The 20,444-nt window shown below is 41.6% G+C and overlaps 1 protein-coding gene across 1 annotated transcript in view; it reads left to right on the top strand.

The window, feature by feature from the left end:
• LAMA4 (laminin subunit alpha 4) overlaps positions 1-20,444 on the top strand; it is a 130,570-nt gene that overhangs the window by 12,858 nt on the left and 97,268 nt on the right. Inside the window, exon 2 of the mRNA XM_008164946.4 lies at positions 18,835-18,936. Within this exon, the coding sequence (XP_008163168.2) occupies positions 18,835-18,936 (102 nt within the window). The remainder of the gene's footprint in view (positions 1-18,834; positions 18,937-20,444) is intronic.

Raw genomic sequence — 20,444 nt, 5'->3', positions numbered from 1 at the left:
TCCATCCCGCATGGAAACATCTACACTGCCATTTTTTGCCTTGTAGCACAAGTCCGACGAGCCAGAATTAGTTGACTTGGGCTCAGAGACTCATTGCCATGGGTGGCTTTTTTGAGTTTAGATATACCCTCAGGATTTAATATTGCAGTATCCAAAGAGGGAAAACTCCCATGGAAGTTTCATTTTATTGGGGCTGCAGAATCAGGTCCAGAGGGAGCCTGAAAATACTACTACACCTCTACCCTGATATAACGCGACCCGATATAACACGAATTCGGATATAACGCGGTAAAGCAGCGCTCCGGGGGGGCGGGACTGCGCACTCCAGTGGATCAAAGCAAGTTCAATATAACATGGTTTCACCTATAATACGGTACGATTTTTTGGCTCCCAAGGACAGCGTTATATCGGGGTACAGGTGTACTTTCTAACTTGGATCCCATTAATTTCTTCTTTAACTGAAATTATACTTAAATTAAATGCAATCTGAAAATCGATAAAAAAGCCATCAAAGTGAAGGAAGGAGATCTTAAAAACTGGTTAGAGTTGCAATGTCTCATTGAAACATCCATCACAAAATCCTTCATCCTACAGACCAGGGCTGGGACGAGGCATGTGCTGAAGAAGGTAGGCAGGTAAGCAGAAAGGGTGTCAGCAGAACACTGGTTCTGAGAGGCATAGGCTGGGGACAGATTATTATTCTTCATTTAAAATTCCCAGTCCTCATTTGTTTTATCAAGGAAAAAAATAAGTTCTTTAAAATGTTGTATTGAACTAAAATAAAATACAAAATGTCTGATACTTCAACTGTAGTTCACGGCTACCTGCTCTCTTCATTGATTTCTGTGTAGAATAAGTTTGTCCATATCCTAATTTCCCTCACTTCCTAGGCGATGGCTGCCTATGCAATGAAGAAAGCAGAATTTGGTCCAAAACATTCAAAAAAGGAAACCCCCAATCCCATTCCCATGTTTTCAAGTGAAATACTTAAGACCAAAATGTTAAGTGTTTGCTTAATTCTTTCTCTCTATATTTTCCTTAACTAAACCTGAGCTAGATTCACAGGCCTATCAAGCTGGGATAACAAAAAGGATGAAGGTCACTCTTAAAAGACCCTCAATTTCTATAGTCTAATTTATTCCTTAGACAGTATGAAGAGAAGGGAACTTTGAAATAAGGTGGAGCAAGGCCAAGCAATGCTGCGTAAATGAGCAAAAGAATCTTAAAGTTGATCTGCTATTCTAACTGAAAGCCAGTGAGGTGCTTTCAGCATTGGATTAAGCTGATTCGAGGTCCTGGATCTGGTGAACAGTTTAGCTGACAAGTTTTGTACTTGCTGTAGACATTGGAAAGAACTAGTCAGAACTGCGATTACTACTGAATTAAAGAAGTCCCAAACGGAAAGTTATGATATCGTGGATTAAAGTCTTGGTATTGGATCAGGACATTGGTTAGATCCTTCAGTTACATCAGTTACATAGAAAAAGGGGAACTAAACTTGTGAGCACTCTTTGTGGAGGACTCCCACTGGAGCCAATAGAAGTTCTGCTAGAAGAGCGCTTGCAGGCTTGAGTCCATAGAATGTACCAGACTGGATCAAAGATGAGTAGTTGTTAATTCAGGGGAATAGAAAACTCCATATAATATATGTGCCAATTCCACATACTTCATAACAGCGGGAAAATTCCTCACTGGCTCCTAAAGATGATCTGTATCTTGAAGGGTGAGATATTCCAGAGATAGTAAAGAGCTATGGGCATAAAACTATAATAATTAATACCTAGCTCTTATATGCTCAATGCTTTGATCTCAAAGTGCTTTACCAAGAAGGTCAATATTATTTTCCACACTTTATTGATGGGGAAATTGAGGCACAGAGAGGTGACGTGACTTGCCTAAGGTCACCCAGGAAACAAGTAGCAGAGCCAAGATTAGAACCAGATCTCCTGAGGCAGTCTAGTGCTCTAGCCACTAGGCCACACTACCTCAACAAAGTGTGTGTTTAGTTTATACAAAGCACAAAGGATGACTTGGGGCTGAAGATATAACCAATGGGCCAATTTCTTAATATTTGCTTGATTAAGGACAAAATAATTTGACCCATTTTAGTTATTAAATATTTAGCACTCAGAGTATGGTAGATACTTGAGACATAAAAATTATTTCTTAATCCCTCCCAAAACTTACAAAGTAAGGCCTCAAACCTGCAAACACTAATGCATCTTGTGAACATGATTAATCTCACTAAACTCAATGGGACTGCCTGTGTACATAAAATTATTCATCTCACCCATATTTATATGTACAGAATGGGGCCCTAGATGAGGACCTGACCCAACATGGTAAGGCAAACAGATGGGAGTAGGTAGGGAGAGTACGGTACAAGTTTACAGGTACAAGTTAATGAGTTTAATCAACTGTTCAGTGAGTATCTTGAACTGCTTGTTATGTTAATTTTAAAATTAATACGATTTGTTTTTGTGCAGGGTATTAATGGGATAGAGATGAAGGGAATGTCATGAAATGGATGAGTTAGTAGGACCAAAGTGAAAAGGAGAGATGGGAAGGGGGGAAAGGAAAGAGCAGAGAGAACAGTAGGATGGATGGAGAGGAATCCAGTGAGCAAGGAGAGTGATATCGCAGCAGCAGGACTGTGGAAGTTGGAGAGGAGCAGTAGGAGATCAACAACCAATGAGCATAATGTCCAAACACCAGTAAAGCAGGACAGCCATTAATAGAAACAACCCAGGAGAAATACAGAGGCCTCCCCTGAAATGGTTGCCAATCAGCAACCATTTCATCTTGTCGGCATTCAGTTTAAGAAAGTTAAATGATATTCAAGCCCAGTCATCAACGAGAGAGACATGTAATACAGACAGGACTGAAAGGTAACCTATAAATATAAACTAGCATGAGTGCCACAAATAGAACCCTGAGGAAATGCAGATTCACTTAATGGCTCGCCATACGTAAATGGGCCTGTCATAACAAACTGCCTATAACAACACTTACTCCACAACATTACCATTATTCCCTCACTTAGTCACTAAGCTTTTGCGGAGATCTAGGACTGAATTGGTCCCTAGTCTATTATTGAAGTTTCTCTCTTTCTTTAGCAAACTTAAAGTCATTCTAACTTTTGGAAAATGAAACCTAGAAGACACGATGCACAAATAAATTAAATTAGCTGCAATTGATATCACAAGTGCACAGACTAGATAATGAAAGATTAGCAGACATCATATCACAAGGAAAATTAATGACCCCAGCAAAACACAACAACAGTTATCATGTGCTTATATGTAAAGGGTATGAGGACTCATTCTAGAAATAGTTTAACTCCAAAAGAACAAAATGGAGACACACTTCTTAGACAAGTTTGAACCCAAGTCAGACACATCACACAGATTTGATATCCATGATGATCAGACCCTTTACCCTCCCTGGACCAGACTTAGACCTGATGTAATCATGGAAAGTGTCCATTTTTGGCAAGATGGAGTGGCGCCACCCGTCTTGGGAGCATGGGGGGCACAAAAAATTTAAACACAGTCATTTATGATCTCAATGGTTCCAAGTTTTGAGGGTGTTACACTTGGCCTCAAGCCTGTCTCCCAATTGATGGTTGTTGTACGCTCATAACCGCTACAAGTCTGTGTTAGTCGATTGAGGAAATAGCATTCTTAGGCCTTGGCTACACTTACCCGGTAGTTCGGCGGCGAGCGATCGAACTTCTGGGTTCGACTTATCGCGTCTAGTCTGGACGCGATAAGTCGAACCCGGAAGTGCTCGCCGCCGACTGCGGTACTCCAGCTCGGCGAGAGGAGTACCGCGGAGTCGACGGGAGAGCCTGCCTGCCGAGTGTGGACCAAGGTAAGTTCGAACTAAGGTACTTCGAACTTCAGCTACGTTATTCACGTAGCTGAAGTTCCGTACCTTAGTTCGAATTAGGGGGTTAGTGTAGACCTGGCCTTAGGTATTATATGAAAAGTCTAATGCTCATACATGTAATAGTGGTGAGAGGTGAGTGAGCAAAGCTCTTCAAGGATGAGGTGGGTAACACTTGATGCAGGGTTCAGTGATTTATTAGCTCCTAGTTCTACTTCTTGACAATGTTTGCAAGCCAGTCTTGCACAGTCACCTAGCATAGCCCCAAATAGCCCAGAGACCAAAGACACAACACCTGCTGACACACACCTCAATAGGTTACTAAGACTCCTGTTAAAATGTCTACTTACCTCCATGTCCACTGTCCTTTAGGGCAGCGGTTCTCAAACTGTGGGTCGGGACTCAAAAGTGGGTTGCGACTCCATTTTAATGGGGTTGCCAGAGCTGGCTTAGACTTGATGGGACCAGGGGCCAGAGCCAAAGCCCGAGCCCAACTGCCCGGGGCCGAAGCCCGAGGGTTTCAGTCATGGTTTCAGTCAGATTACAGGCCCCCTGCTGGGGCTGAAGCCCCTTGGGCTTTGGCTTTGGCCTCTTGGGCTTTAGCTTTGCCCCTCCGTGCCAGGACTCGGGCTTTGGCTCAGGCTTCGGTCCCCCCTCCTGGGGTCATATAGTAATATTTGTTGTCAGAAGGGGGTTGCGATGCAATGAAGTTTGAAACCCCCTGCTCTAGAGATTGCATTGTCTTACTCTCCACTCATCTAGTTCATTCCAGAAAAGGTTTGTTAATTTATTAATCTGTCCCTCAGCCAGAGTGCGCTTTTGATGTAGAAAGATGTCTAGAATAATGTGTGTGTGCTTCTAAATCTGGGCTGTATTCTGTGCCTTGCTCAGTATGGTGTAGTGCTCAAGACATTCACACATGCAATTAATGTAGTTTACGAGGAATAAACCATAGCATGCATTAAAAATATAATAAATATAATCCCCATTTTACAGTTTGGTAAACTGAATCACATATAGAAAGCTACATTCTGACTGTCTCTGCAGGGGCACTTTACAATGGAAACGCTGTACAGGGAGCCGTTTTGCCTACTTTTCCTAGCCAGCATGTGCAAGAAGAACCAGGCAAATGCTGTTGCTCAAGATGGGAGACTAAGAGCATGGGAGATGGGCTAGCATGTCCAGTAGTGTTTCTTGGACCAAGAGCAAGCTACCAGCTAGTTGCAATTATAGTAAGGACTCTGCATACCTGCTAGTGCCCCAAACCTACTCCACACACACACACACCCTACCTTTGAGGTGGCCGTTTCTTCCTCCCCCCCTAACCCCCATGAAGGCAGAATGCCTTTGAGCACCATACGTCAGACATTACAACTACACCCCCCCAAACCAGAATTTCACCTAAATGGTTCAGTAACTTGCCCAAGGTCACACAGCAAGTGCTGTACCTGCACTCAGGACTGCTGAAATCTAGTCCCCTGTTCTATTCACTAGCCACACTTGCAGCTTGTATCTGAGCTAGAAACCAGTTGCACACGAGGTGTACTCTACATCTGTCAGATTTTATTTTTCAGCACTGAGTAAGGGCATCTCATTCAGGTCACAGGACGCAGGAGGTCAGAACTGTGGGGCATAGTGTTATTACAGTTCCTGCTGTTTGCAAAATGTTTCCCATCAGTCCTGAGAAGAACTAAAGCTTTGTGCTTGTGAAAAAATATGTCTTTGAACTGAGCAAACTGCTGGGGAATTTGAAAGGGCTGTTGCTTCACTCACAGGGAGCAGGGAGCAGGAAAATGGGTGTCCATGAGTCTGTGACCAGGAGCCCACACTGTAAAATCTATGTTTGAAAGTTGTGGGAGGCTACTTATACCACCAAACAGGAGCTAGGATGTTTGGGGAGGGAAGGGTGTAGCCTGTATTCTCTCCTTGGTTGAGAGAAATTAACAGACTGAGGGTCCCCTATCTGTCTGATGTTAAAGTGAATGCTTTGTTAGCTAATACTTTCCTACTGTGACAAGCTGAATGTTTTGTGCCCACCAGATGTCCGGGGGTAGATTTGCTAGGATGCCGTGTTAGATGAGGACAACTCAACACTTCATTTATTCACTCAGAAAAAAAAAAGCAGTATATTCCAGAAAGATGATTCCAGTTTGATAAAATAGAAGTTACTAGAACAAGAGCAAAAGGATGGTCTTCTAGGTTAAAGCACAGGCCTGGGAGCCAGCAGGCTGTAGTGGGAGTTGGGGTCTGTTCCCCACTTGACCATGGGGGAAGGGATAGCTCAGTCATTTTGAGCATTGGCCTGCTAAACCCAGGGTTATGAGTTCAATCCTTGAGGGGGCCATTTAGGAATGTGGGGATTTAGTTGGGGATTGGTCCTGCTTTGAGCAGGGGGTTGGACTAGATGACCTTCTGAGGTCCTTTCCAACTCTAATAATCTATGATTCTATGGATTTGCTGTGTGACCATCTCTGGAGACATTTACACTGCAATCCGCCACCACTTTATAGTGGGCAAGCCTTTCAAACATTCTGGCTGCGATTCTCCTACCACAGGATACTAAGTCAATGAGGGTTACTCCATGGGAGAATTAAGCCCTATGTACCTCAGTCTCTCCATCTGCAAAATTGGGACAATGTCCCTATTCTCACAGCTGCACTTTGGGGCTTAATTCATTGTAGATTGCAAAACACTTTGAGGAGCTCAGATGAAAGTGCGAAGTATTACGACTAGTTGCTTATTATGACTTTATTCACTAATCTGCATGTAAATGTTCCACGTAACTTGAGCTGATTTACTTATAACAGTGAGATGATTTTCAAAATAGCAAAGGTGCTATTTTTAAGCATTTTTTAACTCTTCCTGAGATTTCTCATTTTAGACAAAGTTCAGTTACTGGCTAATGTTTGCCCAAAAAATCCCTAACCCTTGGCTGGGGAGGATTTATTTCCATAGTCAGAGATATTCAAGCATGCTGCAGGGAAAGCAATATTTGCTAAGTGTAGTATAGTTTGTTTGAAAACCTAGCTACACGTGTCACAATGGGGAGTTGCTGGGGTTTGAAAACATCTGAAAAACTGGATCATGTTTAATGGGAGCTAGAAATCTAGCTTTTTTGAAAATTTGGCTCTATCTCCTTTGAAGTAACTTACTTAGTTTAAAGTAAGCATCCAGTGAATTATAGGGAATTTCTGACTGTCTTTCTCAGCACTGAAGAAAATGTAGATGCCAGGTGGCACCTCTGTCACAGCAGGTTATGTACAGAATGTAAATGATGGCCTGACAGAGCCCTAGTCCAAAGTCCTCCTCACAAAAAAACAGGACACTCTAGAAGGAAAAATCCTGCTTTGGAGACAGAGGTCAGCTTATTTATCTGACGAGAGCCAAAGCAAAGTAAACTATCATCAAAAGGGCCTCAGATCTTTGGGCTGCTAACTCCAAACAAGGCTCACAACAAAAACAAACCAAACACGAGTACATATGTTTTTTGAAAACCTCTTCAGAGAGTAGAAAGTTACCCTCTGCGCAACATCACACTAGGTGATCTAGTCTGACCTCCTCTGTAACACAGGTCATATTATTTCATCTAGTTACTCCTGTACTGGGCACAATGACGTGTGTGTGATGAAAGCATAGTTTTGATAGGGAGTCTTCAGGAGATGGAGAATCCACCACCTGCTTTGCTAGTTTGTGCCAGTGGTTAATCAACCTCATTGTTAAAAACAAAACAAAAAACTGTGTGCCTTTCTAATTTGAATTTGCCTGGCTCTAACTTCCAGCCATTAGTTCTTATGATGCCACTCTCCCAGATTATGCTTTATATGCTCCTTAGAAATTAGGAATACCTGCTCTGCCTTCTTCCCTTGAGCCCCTGAATGAGTTCCTCTGGGTTCTAACATCCCACCTCTCAACTAGAAGCCCTTTTTGTGGTCCTGCAGATGCTGTACCACCCATCATACAGATGGTCAGATAATGAAGATGAAAATACAAATAATCAGAATATGCATCAAAAATCTATAAGGGCATATTTGTTACTTGGGGATATATTATCTCCTCAATGCATGCAAACTTCCCACTGTAAGTAATAGGAGTTACACATGCATCAAGTTCTTTACAGTTTTATACTCCATTTCTAGGACTGCTCAAAATATGGAAGCACTGATAAATCTGCACCTTGCAGAAATTTACATTTCTGCTGCCAGTGGTCTGCAATTCTTAATGTGATTTGATTTTTGCAAGCATTTTTGGAGAGGTATAGTGCTGTGCTCACGCTGAAGATTCTTGAGAAAATAATAACGATGATCAATAATGATTTTCACAGCCCAAAAGCATGCTAAGAATGTCACAGAAACAAGATTCAGTATCTGCCCTGAACAGCTCAAAATTTACATTCAGATATTAGACGGCAAGATCCTGGCTTGCCCTGTTCACTATGTAGGAGAATAAGAGGGCATAAGGTAACTCTTCCCTCTCTGCACAAGCTATCCATACTGCAAGTCACAGCATGAAGTGAGAGCAGCCTCCATGAGGCCACTACTCACCCTCCCAGGCAGGGAGCAGGCTGGCAACAGGCAGACCTTGGGCACCCCAACAACAATGGAGCTGGCACTGAGAGCAAAGGAATCCATGCCTGGTATGATGCTGGCACAGTTTACTTCTCAACTGGAGCAAAGGGAGAACCAGGGACCAAATTGTGACCTTCGGTGTCACAGTGCAGTTCCTGCTCTGCTCCTGGGTAGTGCAGCTACATGCTGCCTCTTACTCAGGGCCAGCGCTTAATTTCTGCCAGGGCTTGCTGGGGGTGAGCCTCAGTATCTGTAGGCTTGGCAGTTCATAGCCCGGGCACCTCGCCGCTTGCCGCGTCAGTTATGAAAGTAAAAAAATCTCTATTTTTTTGCCCTGAAATGTGTTTTACTTAAAATTCTCAGCACAGTTGTGTCCATCAGGGCCATAATCAGGGTGGGATAAGCAGGGCAGCCACCCAGAGCACAAAGCCGGGGTATGTGTGGAAAAATGGGGGGATGAAAAAAACAGTAGGGGGTAGACCCTGCAGCGGGACTGGGATCCCACAGGTCCCATTACCATGCCAGGCCACCCACTCTGGCAGCAGTGCTGCCTTCAGAGCTGAGTGGCCCCAGAGCAGTGGCTGCTGGCCGGACACCCAGTTCTGAAGGCAGTGCCGCCACCAGTAGCAATGCAGAAGTAAGGGTGGCCTGGTAAAGCTCTAACCCCTACCAGGTTTTTTTTGTTCGCCCTATTTTTCTGGGCCCTCCCCCGGCTTCATGCCCTTGGTGGCTGCCCCGCTGTCCCCGCCTTGGTTACAGTCCTGGTAAAGTATGTGATTGTAAACATCTAACACTAGTATGTACAGTAGGCTACTCTTTCAAAAAAACACTTTATGACTGAATGTATGGCAGTATTATTATCTTTGGTAACTGCACATTCAAAGTCATAACAAGTTTAAAATTTAATATTAAATCATTGCTTGAGCCCCAGCATCTCTCTCATTACAAGTTAAGAACTGCTCAGGGCCCGTTGTGAATGGACATTCCCACCCAGAGAGAGGATCATAGACTAACAAAGCAGAGGAAGAAGAGAAGCAGAAAAGGGGTCACCAAATAACAATGTGTGCTTACTCACTAAGGAATGTAGACATCTTGATAGTTCTTTCCAAAACAAAGTTAACATATTAAGGAATAATTCCAATATGATTTAAAATGTGTGTTTATTGCAAGAAACTGAAGTGTCTATGCATTTTGCATACAAAACCTTTGTAACAAAATCACCACGCCATACAGAACTGTGATATTTAGGACCCGTGACAGAATTTTTTTTATAGTCTCATATATATTTAAGATGCTTGTGGCCAAATAAAGCTCTGGTTTTAATGAACTCAAAAGCTGTTCCTCCATATATGACACTGTAATTAAAGTGATCCTTAAATTGCACTTGGAAGTACGGATCTAGCAGATAATTCTCTAGAGCCTAATCTTCAGTCTGGTGCTTGAACACCCATGCTGTATGCTGAGTAGCTTCTTCAGGGATGGGAGGAAGAAATCCTTCAGCCCTACTCCCAAGCTGCGAAGTGGCAGCAGGATTGTTTGACAGGTACTCCTCAGACTAAGAGCTACATACAACTCAGCACTGGCTAGGCAGCTGGCAGACTGTGACCACTGCTTATCTCACTATTCTATTTGTTGCATCCTCTGTTGTGGCTCATCTTTTATTTGGATTGTAAGCTTTTTGGAGATGTAACCTTTTTGTTCTGTGTTTGTACAGCACCTAGAACAAGGAGGCCCCGATCCATGATTGGGGCCCCTATGCACTACCTGAATACAAATAATAAATAGAAAGAGCTAATAGTGAGAGGCACTATCTGCCTCTATATGACACTCTGTTGACAAGAGGGACCTGCTTTAGGGAGATATACACCTCTACCTCAATATAACGCTGTCCTCGGGAGCCAAAAAATCTTACCACGTTATAGGTGAAACCGCGTTATATTGAACTTGCTTTGATCCACCGGAGTGCGCAGCCCCGCCCCCCCGGAGCGCTGCTTTACCGCGTTATATCCGAATTCATGTTATATCGGATCGCGTTATATCGAGGTAGCGGTGTACTAAAAACCAGCTCAGGAAAATGCCACCTGATCACAGACTTACCTAGAAAACACTGAGCAATTAACTACATCTCTCTCCCACTTTAAAGAAACAAATTAGAAGAGGCATGTTCACAGCAAACCTATGTACCGTGCCATGACATCACTACTGCTACTGAGGCTTCAGAAAAGGGAATGTGGCCCTGATTCTGCTCTCAGTTACACAGGTATAGATCAGAGTAACTGCACTGATTTCAGTGTAGTTACATGAATGCAAGTGAGAACAGAACCATGCCTTATGTCTCTACATTCTCTTCTATCCACAGCCCAATCCCACACCCACACCAACAAAGACGGTGGGAACAGGGGGATAAGACAAAGCAGGGGAAAGGAAGTAACTCCAGTGCTACTGTCAGCATATTTTATAGCAATCTACAGCAGGAAGAGCTAATATTGCAGCATTACAGCTGGTTTTGAGAAATGTCATAATAAAAACCAGGTGCAAAAATTAATGTAAAATATGCAAACAGGATTTACAGATTTTAAATGACTTAGTAAGAGGGGTATATTGGATTGGATTTTTTAGCTTGTACTTGGAAAAAAATATTGTTCCTTGGGCTAAAGAAATCCCCTCCAGTAGCCAATAATGCACAATCCTGAAGATATAATGGGTTATGCAGACCCAACATTCTGGCCCACCAACTGTTTCCAAAGTTCATAAAAGGGCCATTAGGTAGAAATGGCTCACCCACTTCTCGCATCACTCATGGAGTATACTTAACATTTTTCAGGGAGGCTAAATTGATTTTGTTCCAAACCTGTTTATGTCTTCTCTACAATTATTTTATGCACCCACAAACATTAGCCCAATTGGATCACTCAATTAGCTGAACATTCTGACATGTCTTTTTATAAACATGATGTTGGCTGTAAGCACTGGAGCATATAATGGATCATTCCATTGTCACCGGTGGAGGAGGGGACAGTAAAAATATAATAATAATTAATACTTGGAGAATGCTTGATAAATTCCCAGTATCCAAGGGCCAGGGCCAGCTCAAGGTTTTTTGCAGCCACAAGCAAAAAAAAAAAAAATGGTGGCCAGAGTGCCACCCCTGGAATTGTGCTGCCCCAAGCATGTGCTTGGTTTGCTGGTGCCTAGAACTGGTCCTTCCAAGGTCAACAATCTGGATCTGATTTTCCTCTCACATTTATGCAGTTCCATTTCTGATTTAAACCAGTGCAAGAGCAGAATCAGGCCCATTGTACTTACAATGGTAAGTAGCATTGTACTTACAATGGTGAAAAATGACTTAGGGTTTGTCCCATTTTGAAAAATGACTGAGGCCCAGATCCTTAAAGGAATTATCCTAATTCACACTGATCTTTGAAGATCTGAGCCTTAGGCACTCAGGGGGCAGATTTACAAAGGTATTTTTAGGTGCCTAAAGATGCAGATAGGTGCCTAATGGGATTTAGAAGAGCACCTAAGCAGGTTCAGTGCCTGACCCCCATTGATTTCAATCAGGCCTTCTGGAGCCTAAGGTCTGGTCTATACTACCCGCCTGAATCGGCGGGTAGAAATCGACCTCTCGGGGATCGATTTATCGCGTCCCATCGGGACGCGACAATCAATCCCCGAATCAGCGCTCTAACTCCACCAGCGGAGGTGGTAGTAAGCGCTGCCGACAAAAAGCGGCAGAAGTCGATTTTGCCGCCGTCCTCACAACGGGGTAAGTCGGTTGCAATACGTCGAATTCAGCTACGCTATTCACGTAGCTGAATTTGCGTATCTTAAATCGACTCCCCGCTGTAGTGTAGATGTACCCTAAGTCACACTGAAAGTCAATGGGACTTAGGCTCCTAAGTCATTTAAGTATATTTGAAAATGTAACCCTTTGTGTATCACTGTCCTCTGCAGGATTGATTCAGAACAGCTGAACTGTCTTTCATAGGCCCTAGTCAGCTATGAGAGAGTTCCCTTTAGTTTAATGGAAGGTGACTATCCTTTTGGAATAGGAGAAGCTTGGTTCTATCACCTCTGCAGTTGCACATTTCTGAGTGACCCGGGTGTACACTGCAGCAGAGTGGCAATTTAGGGGGCTGGGTATTTGTTGCAATATTGTAGGGTAGTCGTTTACAGCATGATGTGAAGAGATACAACAGACGTGCTTAATATAAGTGTGAAGGTGATTAACGTTGTTGGAGAGTTGTAAATAGCTTGTAGGACTCCCTTCTCAATTTTATACACAGTTCAGCAATGTGCATGGTCATCATTATATCCTAACAATGATTCTGCATACCACAAGAGCAAGAAAGCTAATGGACAGTGTGACATGACAGATCCTGCACATGATTGTAATAATCTTTGTACAGAATATGCTTTGTGAGACATCATTTGAAAACTAATAACTTACTGATCAATAATATTGTTGTGTGATGTATGTATGTGGTAGGTATTAAGAGTTGTGTATATATGCTTGAATTATGACTAAAGAGTGTTTAAACAAGGCACGTCAGGGGGAGTTGGTAAACAAGTCTGCCTTAAACAAAGAATTGTGTTGATCCTCTGACCAGCCTGATCTTCAGGCGAAGATAATGAAGGTCCATTTTTACATATTAGTTAAACAAAGCTATTCAGCCAATAAGTGGGAGAAGAAAGAACATGGAACTTCCTTCACCACCAGACTCCATGTCGTCTTCCTCACAGCTTCAATAAACTTTATTTTGATTGAGGGGTAGCTCTCAGAAGAATTCATTTCAAAGGTTTGCTGGTCTATAAAGACAGGGGATCTAAACCTCAAGTGATAAGCAATTGAATCAACTGATTGTATACAATATTACTGTATAATAACAGGGTATAGAGAGGTCTTTTCTGAAAGCTAATGACATGCCTGGTGATTAATATCATTGTGAAATGTATGTATTAACACTATGAGGAAGTATGGATACTTAATGATATTATGTTTTAAAGTCTGTGGCCAAACAGGGAGAAAGATTCCAGTCATTTATCTAAAAAGCAACAGAGGGTCCTGTGGCACCTTTGAGACTAACAGAAGTATTGGGAGCATAAGCTTTCGTGGGTAAGAACCTCACTTCTTCAGATGCAAGTCATTTATCTGTCTCCTATGTAAATTAAGCATGCTGGAATTAAAACAATGGAAGCCCTATTTACATACAAGGGGGTGAGAAGCCCTCAGGAAGGGAAGAACAGCATGAGGTCATCCTGCCTCTTGAAACAAAGTCATTGAACTGTGGAAGATATAAGCAAACACACGCCATCTTTGGGCATCCATCATTAAATGGACACAAGGCAATAGAACTCTTGCAAACTGAGAAAGATGGATCCACTAATCAAAGGGGGTGGGGGGTCAGTGTCTCTGAGAACTGAATATAGGTGAGAAAACATCTTAAACAAAGCACTTTTATTTGCTTAGATTAAGTTTTAGACATTTAGATGTGTTTTCATTTTTATTTGCTTGTAACCTTTTCTAACTTTATTCCTTTTACTTGGCATCACTTAATCTATGTCCTATTGTTTCATAAATTAGTTTTATTTTTACTATAAACCAACTCAGTGCTGAGTTTAATGAAACAGTGTATTTACCCCAGTTAAGTTAACAAGCAGGGATGTGCTTTTGTGTCTTAGAGGAACAAATTAACCATATTATTTCTCCGAACTGTCCAGGAGAGGGCTGGACATTGCAGAGGACATGGTTTGGGGGGAATTCAGGACTGGGAGTCTGTTGGTGTACTTTGCTAGTTGTAACTAAGGCTAGTGGAAGCCAGAGTGGGGCTGTGGGCCTGTAGGCAGGCTGCTGGGATCAGAACTACTGAACCAGAGCTGTTTAGTACACAGGGTGTGACCTGCATGCCTTTTTGGCTGGTTCTGAGCATCCCAGGCTGGGAGCTACTGCAATAAAGCACTGTGAGGCATCCAGGTTTGCAGGGCAAGTGGTGACACAACCCCTTACTGGTCTGGACTGCCCCCAAGTTCTTGTCACAGACAGGCACTAATTTATCAGTTAAGACCTCCCACCAACTGAATGACATTAGAGAACATAACATGCCTTAGATCTATATGGGAGGAGAGAACTACTGCCAAGAAAGGCTTTGTAATAAGAATCTGTTTTCAATTTGGAAACTAATTGTCTGTTTTCCGTGGTGTGTGGTTCAATCATCCAGCTGAAATTCTTAGTCTATCGTAAACCAATTCTGCAAATTCATGTTAGGTTTCATCTACTGAAAGAAGCAATACAAATGTCTAATATTTATGATATCCCTATGTAGCCATAGTATTAAGGATCCCCCCCCCCAGCTATTAAATTAACAGTGTGTATAAAAATTGTAAAGGCAGCTAAGTTTTCCATTTATGTTCATCTCTGCCAAAGAACCAGCTCCAGTACTCTCAGGTAGAACTAGGCTAATGTTTCAGGTCTAAATCTTGCCTTCCTATTGCCAATATCACGTCAGATACCATTATAATTTAAAATAAGCAGATAGTTTGATAGAATAAAAGACTTCATCCAGTATCCTTGAGAGGGGAATAGAAGACAAGGGCAGTTCTCTTACTGTCTCTTACTATCCACCGAGAACATTTAATGGAATGGCAAGGAGAATCATCTTAGGGAACGGATATGAGGAGCAATGGGTAGGACAATGGAAAGTAAGGCACAGGTAGGAACAGAAAATGATCCCTATTTCAGAGCAACCCAGGAAAATAAGAGAGAACTATGTAAAGCAAATCTAATTCTAAGCTAAGTCAACACAGTTCACCAAAAAGATGAGGTCTGATTTTGCACTGCATTGCATCTTGCGTAGTCATTTATATCAGTGCAAAGTGAGTGTGAAATGCTGCCTTTCTGATTTGTTAGCAATTTATAACCACTTTACAAGAGGTAAATCATAGAATCATAGGACTGGAAGGGACCTTGAGAGGTCATCTAGTCCAATCCCCTTCACTCATTGCAGGACTAAGTATTATCTGACCATCCCTGACAGATGTTTGCCTAACCTGCTCTTAAAAATCTCCAATGATAGAGATTCCACAGCCTCCATAGGCAATTTATTCCAGTGCTTAACCACCCTGATAGGAAGTTTTTCCTATTGTCCAACCTAAACTGCCCTTGCTGCATTTTAAGCCCATTGCTTCTTGTCCTATCCTCAGAGGTTAAAAAGAACAATTTTTCTCCTTCCTCCTTGTAACAACCTTTTAAGAACATAAGAATGGCCATACTGGGTCAGACCAAAGGTCCATCGAGCCCAGTATCCTGTCTTCTGACAGTGGCCAATGCCAGGTGCCCCAGATGGAATGAACCGAACAGGTACCATCAAGAGATCCATCCCCTGTCGCCCATTCCCAGCTTCTGACAAACAGAGGCTAGAACACCATCCCTGTCCATCCTGGCTATGGCCATTGATGGGGCTATCCTCCATGAATTTATCTGGTTCTTGTTTGAACCCGGTTATAGTCTTGGCCTTCACAGCATGTACTTGAAAACTGTTATCATGTCCCCTTTCAGTCTTCTCTTCTCCAGACGAAACAAATGCAATAGGACATGTTTTCTAGACCTTTAATCATTTTTCTTGCTCTTCTCTGGACTTTCTCCTATTTGTCCACGTGTTTCCTGAAATCTGGTGCCCAGACCTGGACACAGTACTCCAGTTGAGGCCATATCAGTGTGGAGTAGAGCAGAAGAATTACTTCTTGTGTCTTGCTTACAACACTCCTGCTAGTATGTCCCAAATGATGTTTGCTTTTTTTGCAACAGTGTTACACTGTGGACTCATATTTAACTTTTGATCCACTATGATCCCCAGATCCCTTTCTGCGGTACTCCTTCCTAGGCAGTCATTTCCCATTTTGTATGTGTACAACTGATTGCTCCTTACTAATTGGAGTACTTTGCATTTGTCCTTTTTGAATTTCATCCTATTTACTTCAGACGATTTCTCCAGTTTGTCCAGTTCATTTTGAATTTTAATCCTACCCTCCAAAGCACTTGCAACCCCTCCCAGCTTGGTTTCATCCGCAAACTTTATAAGTGTGCTCTCTATGCCATTATCTAAATCATTGATGAACTAAATCATAAATGATGTACAGAAGTTGCAAGGCAGCAGAGAGCCAACCAATGATATCTTCAATGAAAATTGGCAAAAAGAAGAACAGGAGTACTTGTGGCACCTTAGAGACTAACAAATGTATTAGAGCATAAGCTTTCGTGGACTACAGCCCACTTCTTCGGATGAAAATTGGGCACACCCCGACTATGAAAATCATCTCAGGGATAGTCCTTCTAAATCTAAGCCAAACAATGGAAGAATAAAATATATTCAGGGGAATTTATATTTTTTTTAATAATCTTCCTTTCTACCGTACTCAACAGTTAATATATCCTATCCCTGGATGACTAGTGAATATTGTTGAATCTTCTTCTTTAAGTCTCTCTTAACAAAGGGACCACAACCAGCTAATAGGACTGCTCAGCCGTAATCAAGTAAAGAGGTTCAGCATCACAAATGAACTATTTATATGCATTTGTCTTTTTAAGCAAATAACAGATTTCTGGGGTTTGAGGATGTGGACATTTTATGATTAACTATGTTTACCATCAATATTGGTATATTATCTGTAAATTAAAAGTGTAATTGACCTACACATAAGCCATATAGGCTTGTGTACATGCATGTAATCCTGTTCTGGGAGTACACTGCTACATAAGAGAACAGGAGAAAGGCACCACAGCACCTGATGATGCCAGCACTGCCTAAGTCCAGGACACAGGCAAGAACTGTAGGCAAATCAGCAAGTCCTTCAGGTCCATCCATTCCTCAGGTGGAAAAAGAGGATTTGTCATTCCAGAGAGATGCCAGTCCATCTGAACTACCATATTTACACTAATCCCTCAGGTTGGGGAAGAGAAGGTCTTTTACATATCCTTATATAAGTGACTCTCTGAAAAATTCCTTTACATTTAGGCCAAATATCCTATTTCTGTTTATATACAAGTATATGTGGTATGTAGCACAGCTTTCAGCTAATCAGAAAGCCAGCACTAGACACTTTAAGATCCATGATGGAAATATTATAGGGATTCTGGGGGCCCCTGCATCCACGACACACCACTGAGGTAGTAGGTCTTCACAACAGTCCCACCTAGGACATTGTTGTAGGTAAGCAAAGGGAAGGGCCACAGGATCCACAGTGACACAACCCCAGTGGCCGTAACACCACACACAAATGGTGCAGAGGGATTCTTTGCCACAAGGGTTAACGGGGTCCCCACTGAGGCCTCAGACCCTGAGTCAAGGTTGGCTTTCTATTGTGACCACCCCACTCAAAGCCCCTGTGCACTTTATAGTCTTACTTATGTCATTTTCGAGTTTTTTTGTTATTCGCATTAGTATTTATTTTACTGATTATCTAATTTTATTGCTATAATTAATATTTAAAACATGTTGCTATACTAGACTATTTCTATTCTATGAAATTATGTTATATGTATTAATGTCCAATTTCAATAAACATACTTATCAAAATAATCCTATATATAGGTGTATCCCAGTTGTCGTCACATATTTGAGGGTTTACAGGAAAGTCAGCATACAAACTGTACAAAAGCACATTTAATTTCTTCACATCTCTTTTGACTTTAACATAGAATTTCTATATGGCACGTCCAGAACCGTGCTGTCTTTTCAGGAATTACTTTCTGGAATGACCATAGTATAGCTTGGGCATGCTGTCATCCCCATCGATAGATATTGGCGTAAGTAGCCGAATTCCATACAAACCACGCTCCAAGATTGTCAGCTAGCTCTTGTTCAGAGGAACGTTAATCTTCATAGGTATATTTCTGTCTTCTCTATAGGCCTGATCCAAACCCTAATGAAGCCAATGGAAAGATTCCAATTGACTTTAGTGGACTTTTGGATCAGGCCCTGTATGTGTGAAATGAGACACCTCCTCTCCTTCAAAACATTCCTCAAAAACACCTATTTTTATAAAACCTTAGAGTCAATCATTCTCTGTCAGCTTATCTTCTGTATTTGCACCTCACATTTACCATAAGAATCTGCAAGTTTCTCATCACATGGCCACCTGGGGAAACAAGAATGGATGTTGTCATTTTAATGAGGAGAGGACAAGAAAGAAAGACTAAAGGAGAAGGAGGTAAAACCCTACCTGTGTTCAGCAGAGTGTGTGTGGTCTATTCTGATGGGGTTATGTCATGTTCTCTGAGGAAACCTGACTGTTGCAATACTTGCCTGTTTCTGAATATTAGCCAAACCTGACTCTAAAATTCATATATGTAGAAAATATTTTATTTTGATTTTTTTCATTGCAGAAATGCCAAGAAGGATTTTATCAAACTGCTTCAGGAGATTGTTCCCATTGTAACTGTAATGGTAATGCAAACAGGTGCCTTGATGGATCTGGAATCTGTGAGGTAAGTCATGTGTGCCATCCTCACCCTCTCTGCTGGTCCCCCATTTCATGGATGCCTTCCGTTTCACCATAAACATGAATTATATTTTGATTGACAAGATAAAAACTTAGCAGAGTCTCCTCTCTTGATCTTGGATAAGTCACCACGTGGATAAAAGCTACTGTAGGTTGTGGTGTTGGTAAATCAAAAGCTGAGACTCTTATATCACCAATAATGCTGGATCCCAATACACCAGCATAGTGTTATACTGCATTACCAGAGGTGCTTTCTTCTGAATTACATTTAAAAGGATGTAATCACGATCACTTGTCATCATTAAAGATCTCTGGGTGCTAGGATCATTGACCAGATTTCAATGAAGGTACTTACATTCTGCCAACCCAAATTATCTCTGTAGTTTCCAAACACAAAATATTCTGAACTTCCTGCCCTAAACTGATGTGAAGCATTTGGGTGAGCCACTAAAGAGTTGTTACATTTCATCTCAAAGATTAAGTGATTCCTAAAGAGAGAATTTTAATCAGTTTATCAACACAGAAAGGGCTTTGGGATACATTTTGAGAAAAGCATATCAATATAAATTCATTTTAACTCTCCCTTTCACTGTACTGTGTTGTATATCATACAAACAGCTTATGGTTGTATGTGATCTCCGAGTATGTATGTACATGTGTTATCTATAGCAGCTCTACCTAACAATTCACAGTAGCTAGCTTCCTGCTGCTGACTAACGATGATAGGCGCTTGAAATAATACATTGAGGAAAGAACGTGCTTGAATTCCAGTGTAACATTGTAGCCTACCATATGCTCTGTCTCACTCATTATCGGCTTATATGGAATATTGGGGTTAGTAGTAGTAGTGTATCGCTTTAGGAACAAAAGCCAAAGCAGCAAAACCACCATCATTTAACAGACAATAAAAGCAGTAAATATTATAGGAAGTTAAAGCCAAATACCAACAGAACAGGGGAAGACTTTATATCGTACTGTATTAAAACAATATAGCAAACATCTACTAGTTAGTCTAGGGGATTGTAAGTCAGGATTTCTGGGTTTAATTCCTGGCTCTACCACTGACTTACTCTGCTACTTTTGGCAATTCACTTAACCCCTCTGTGCCTCAATGTATCTCTCTGTAAAATGGGAAAATAATACCAACTTACTTCGCTGGGGTGTTGTGAGTCTTAATTTATATTTGGAAAGTGCTTTGAGATCCACCACTAAAAGATGCTACTGTATATAAATGCAGCTTTTATCGAGTTGGCAGGTTTTACAGTTATATACTGTGACGTTCAAAAGGACATGTTTCTTACCATTAATAAGCTAGTGGGAAGAGGATCTTTACAGCATGTTCAGTACCAAGGTAGGGTAACTTATTCTGTCTTTGGCCTCAGTTGTATGTTCAGGATTGGAATTACTCACCAGCCCTGTTTCTATTAACATTGATTGTTTTAGTATTTTAATATAGATTAAATGAAAAATATCCTTGATACTGCCAGATATATG

Source organism: Chrysemys picta, chromosome 3 (assembly GCF_011386835.1).
Source record: "Chrysemys picta bellii isolate R12L10 chromosome 3, ASM1138683v2, whole genome shotgun sequence".
Taxonomy (NCBI): domain Eukaryota; kingdom Metazoa; phylum Chordata; order Testudines; family Emydidae; genus Chrysemys; species Chrysemys picta.
This window is presented reverse-complemented; position numbering and strand designations above follow the sequence as displayed.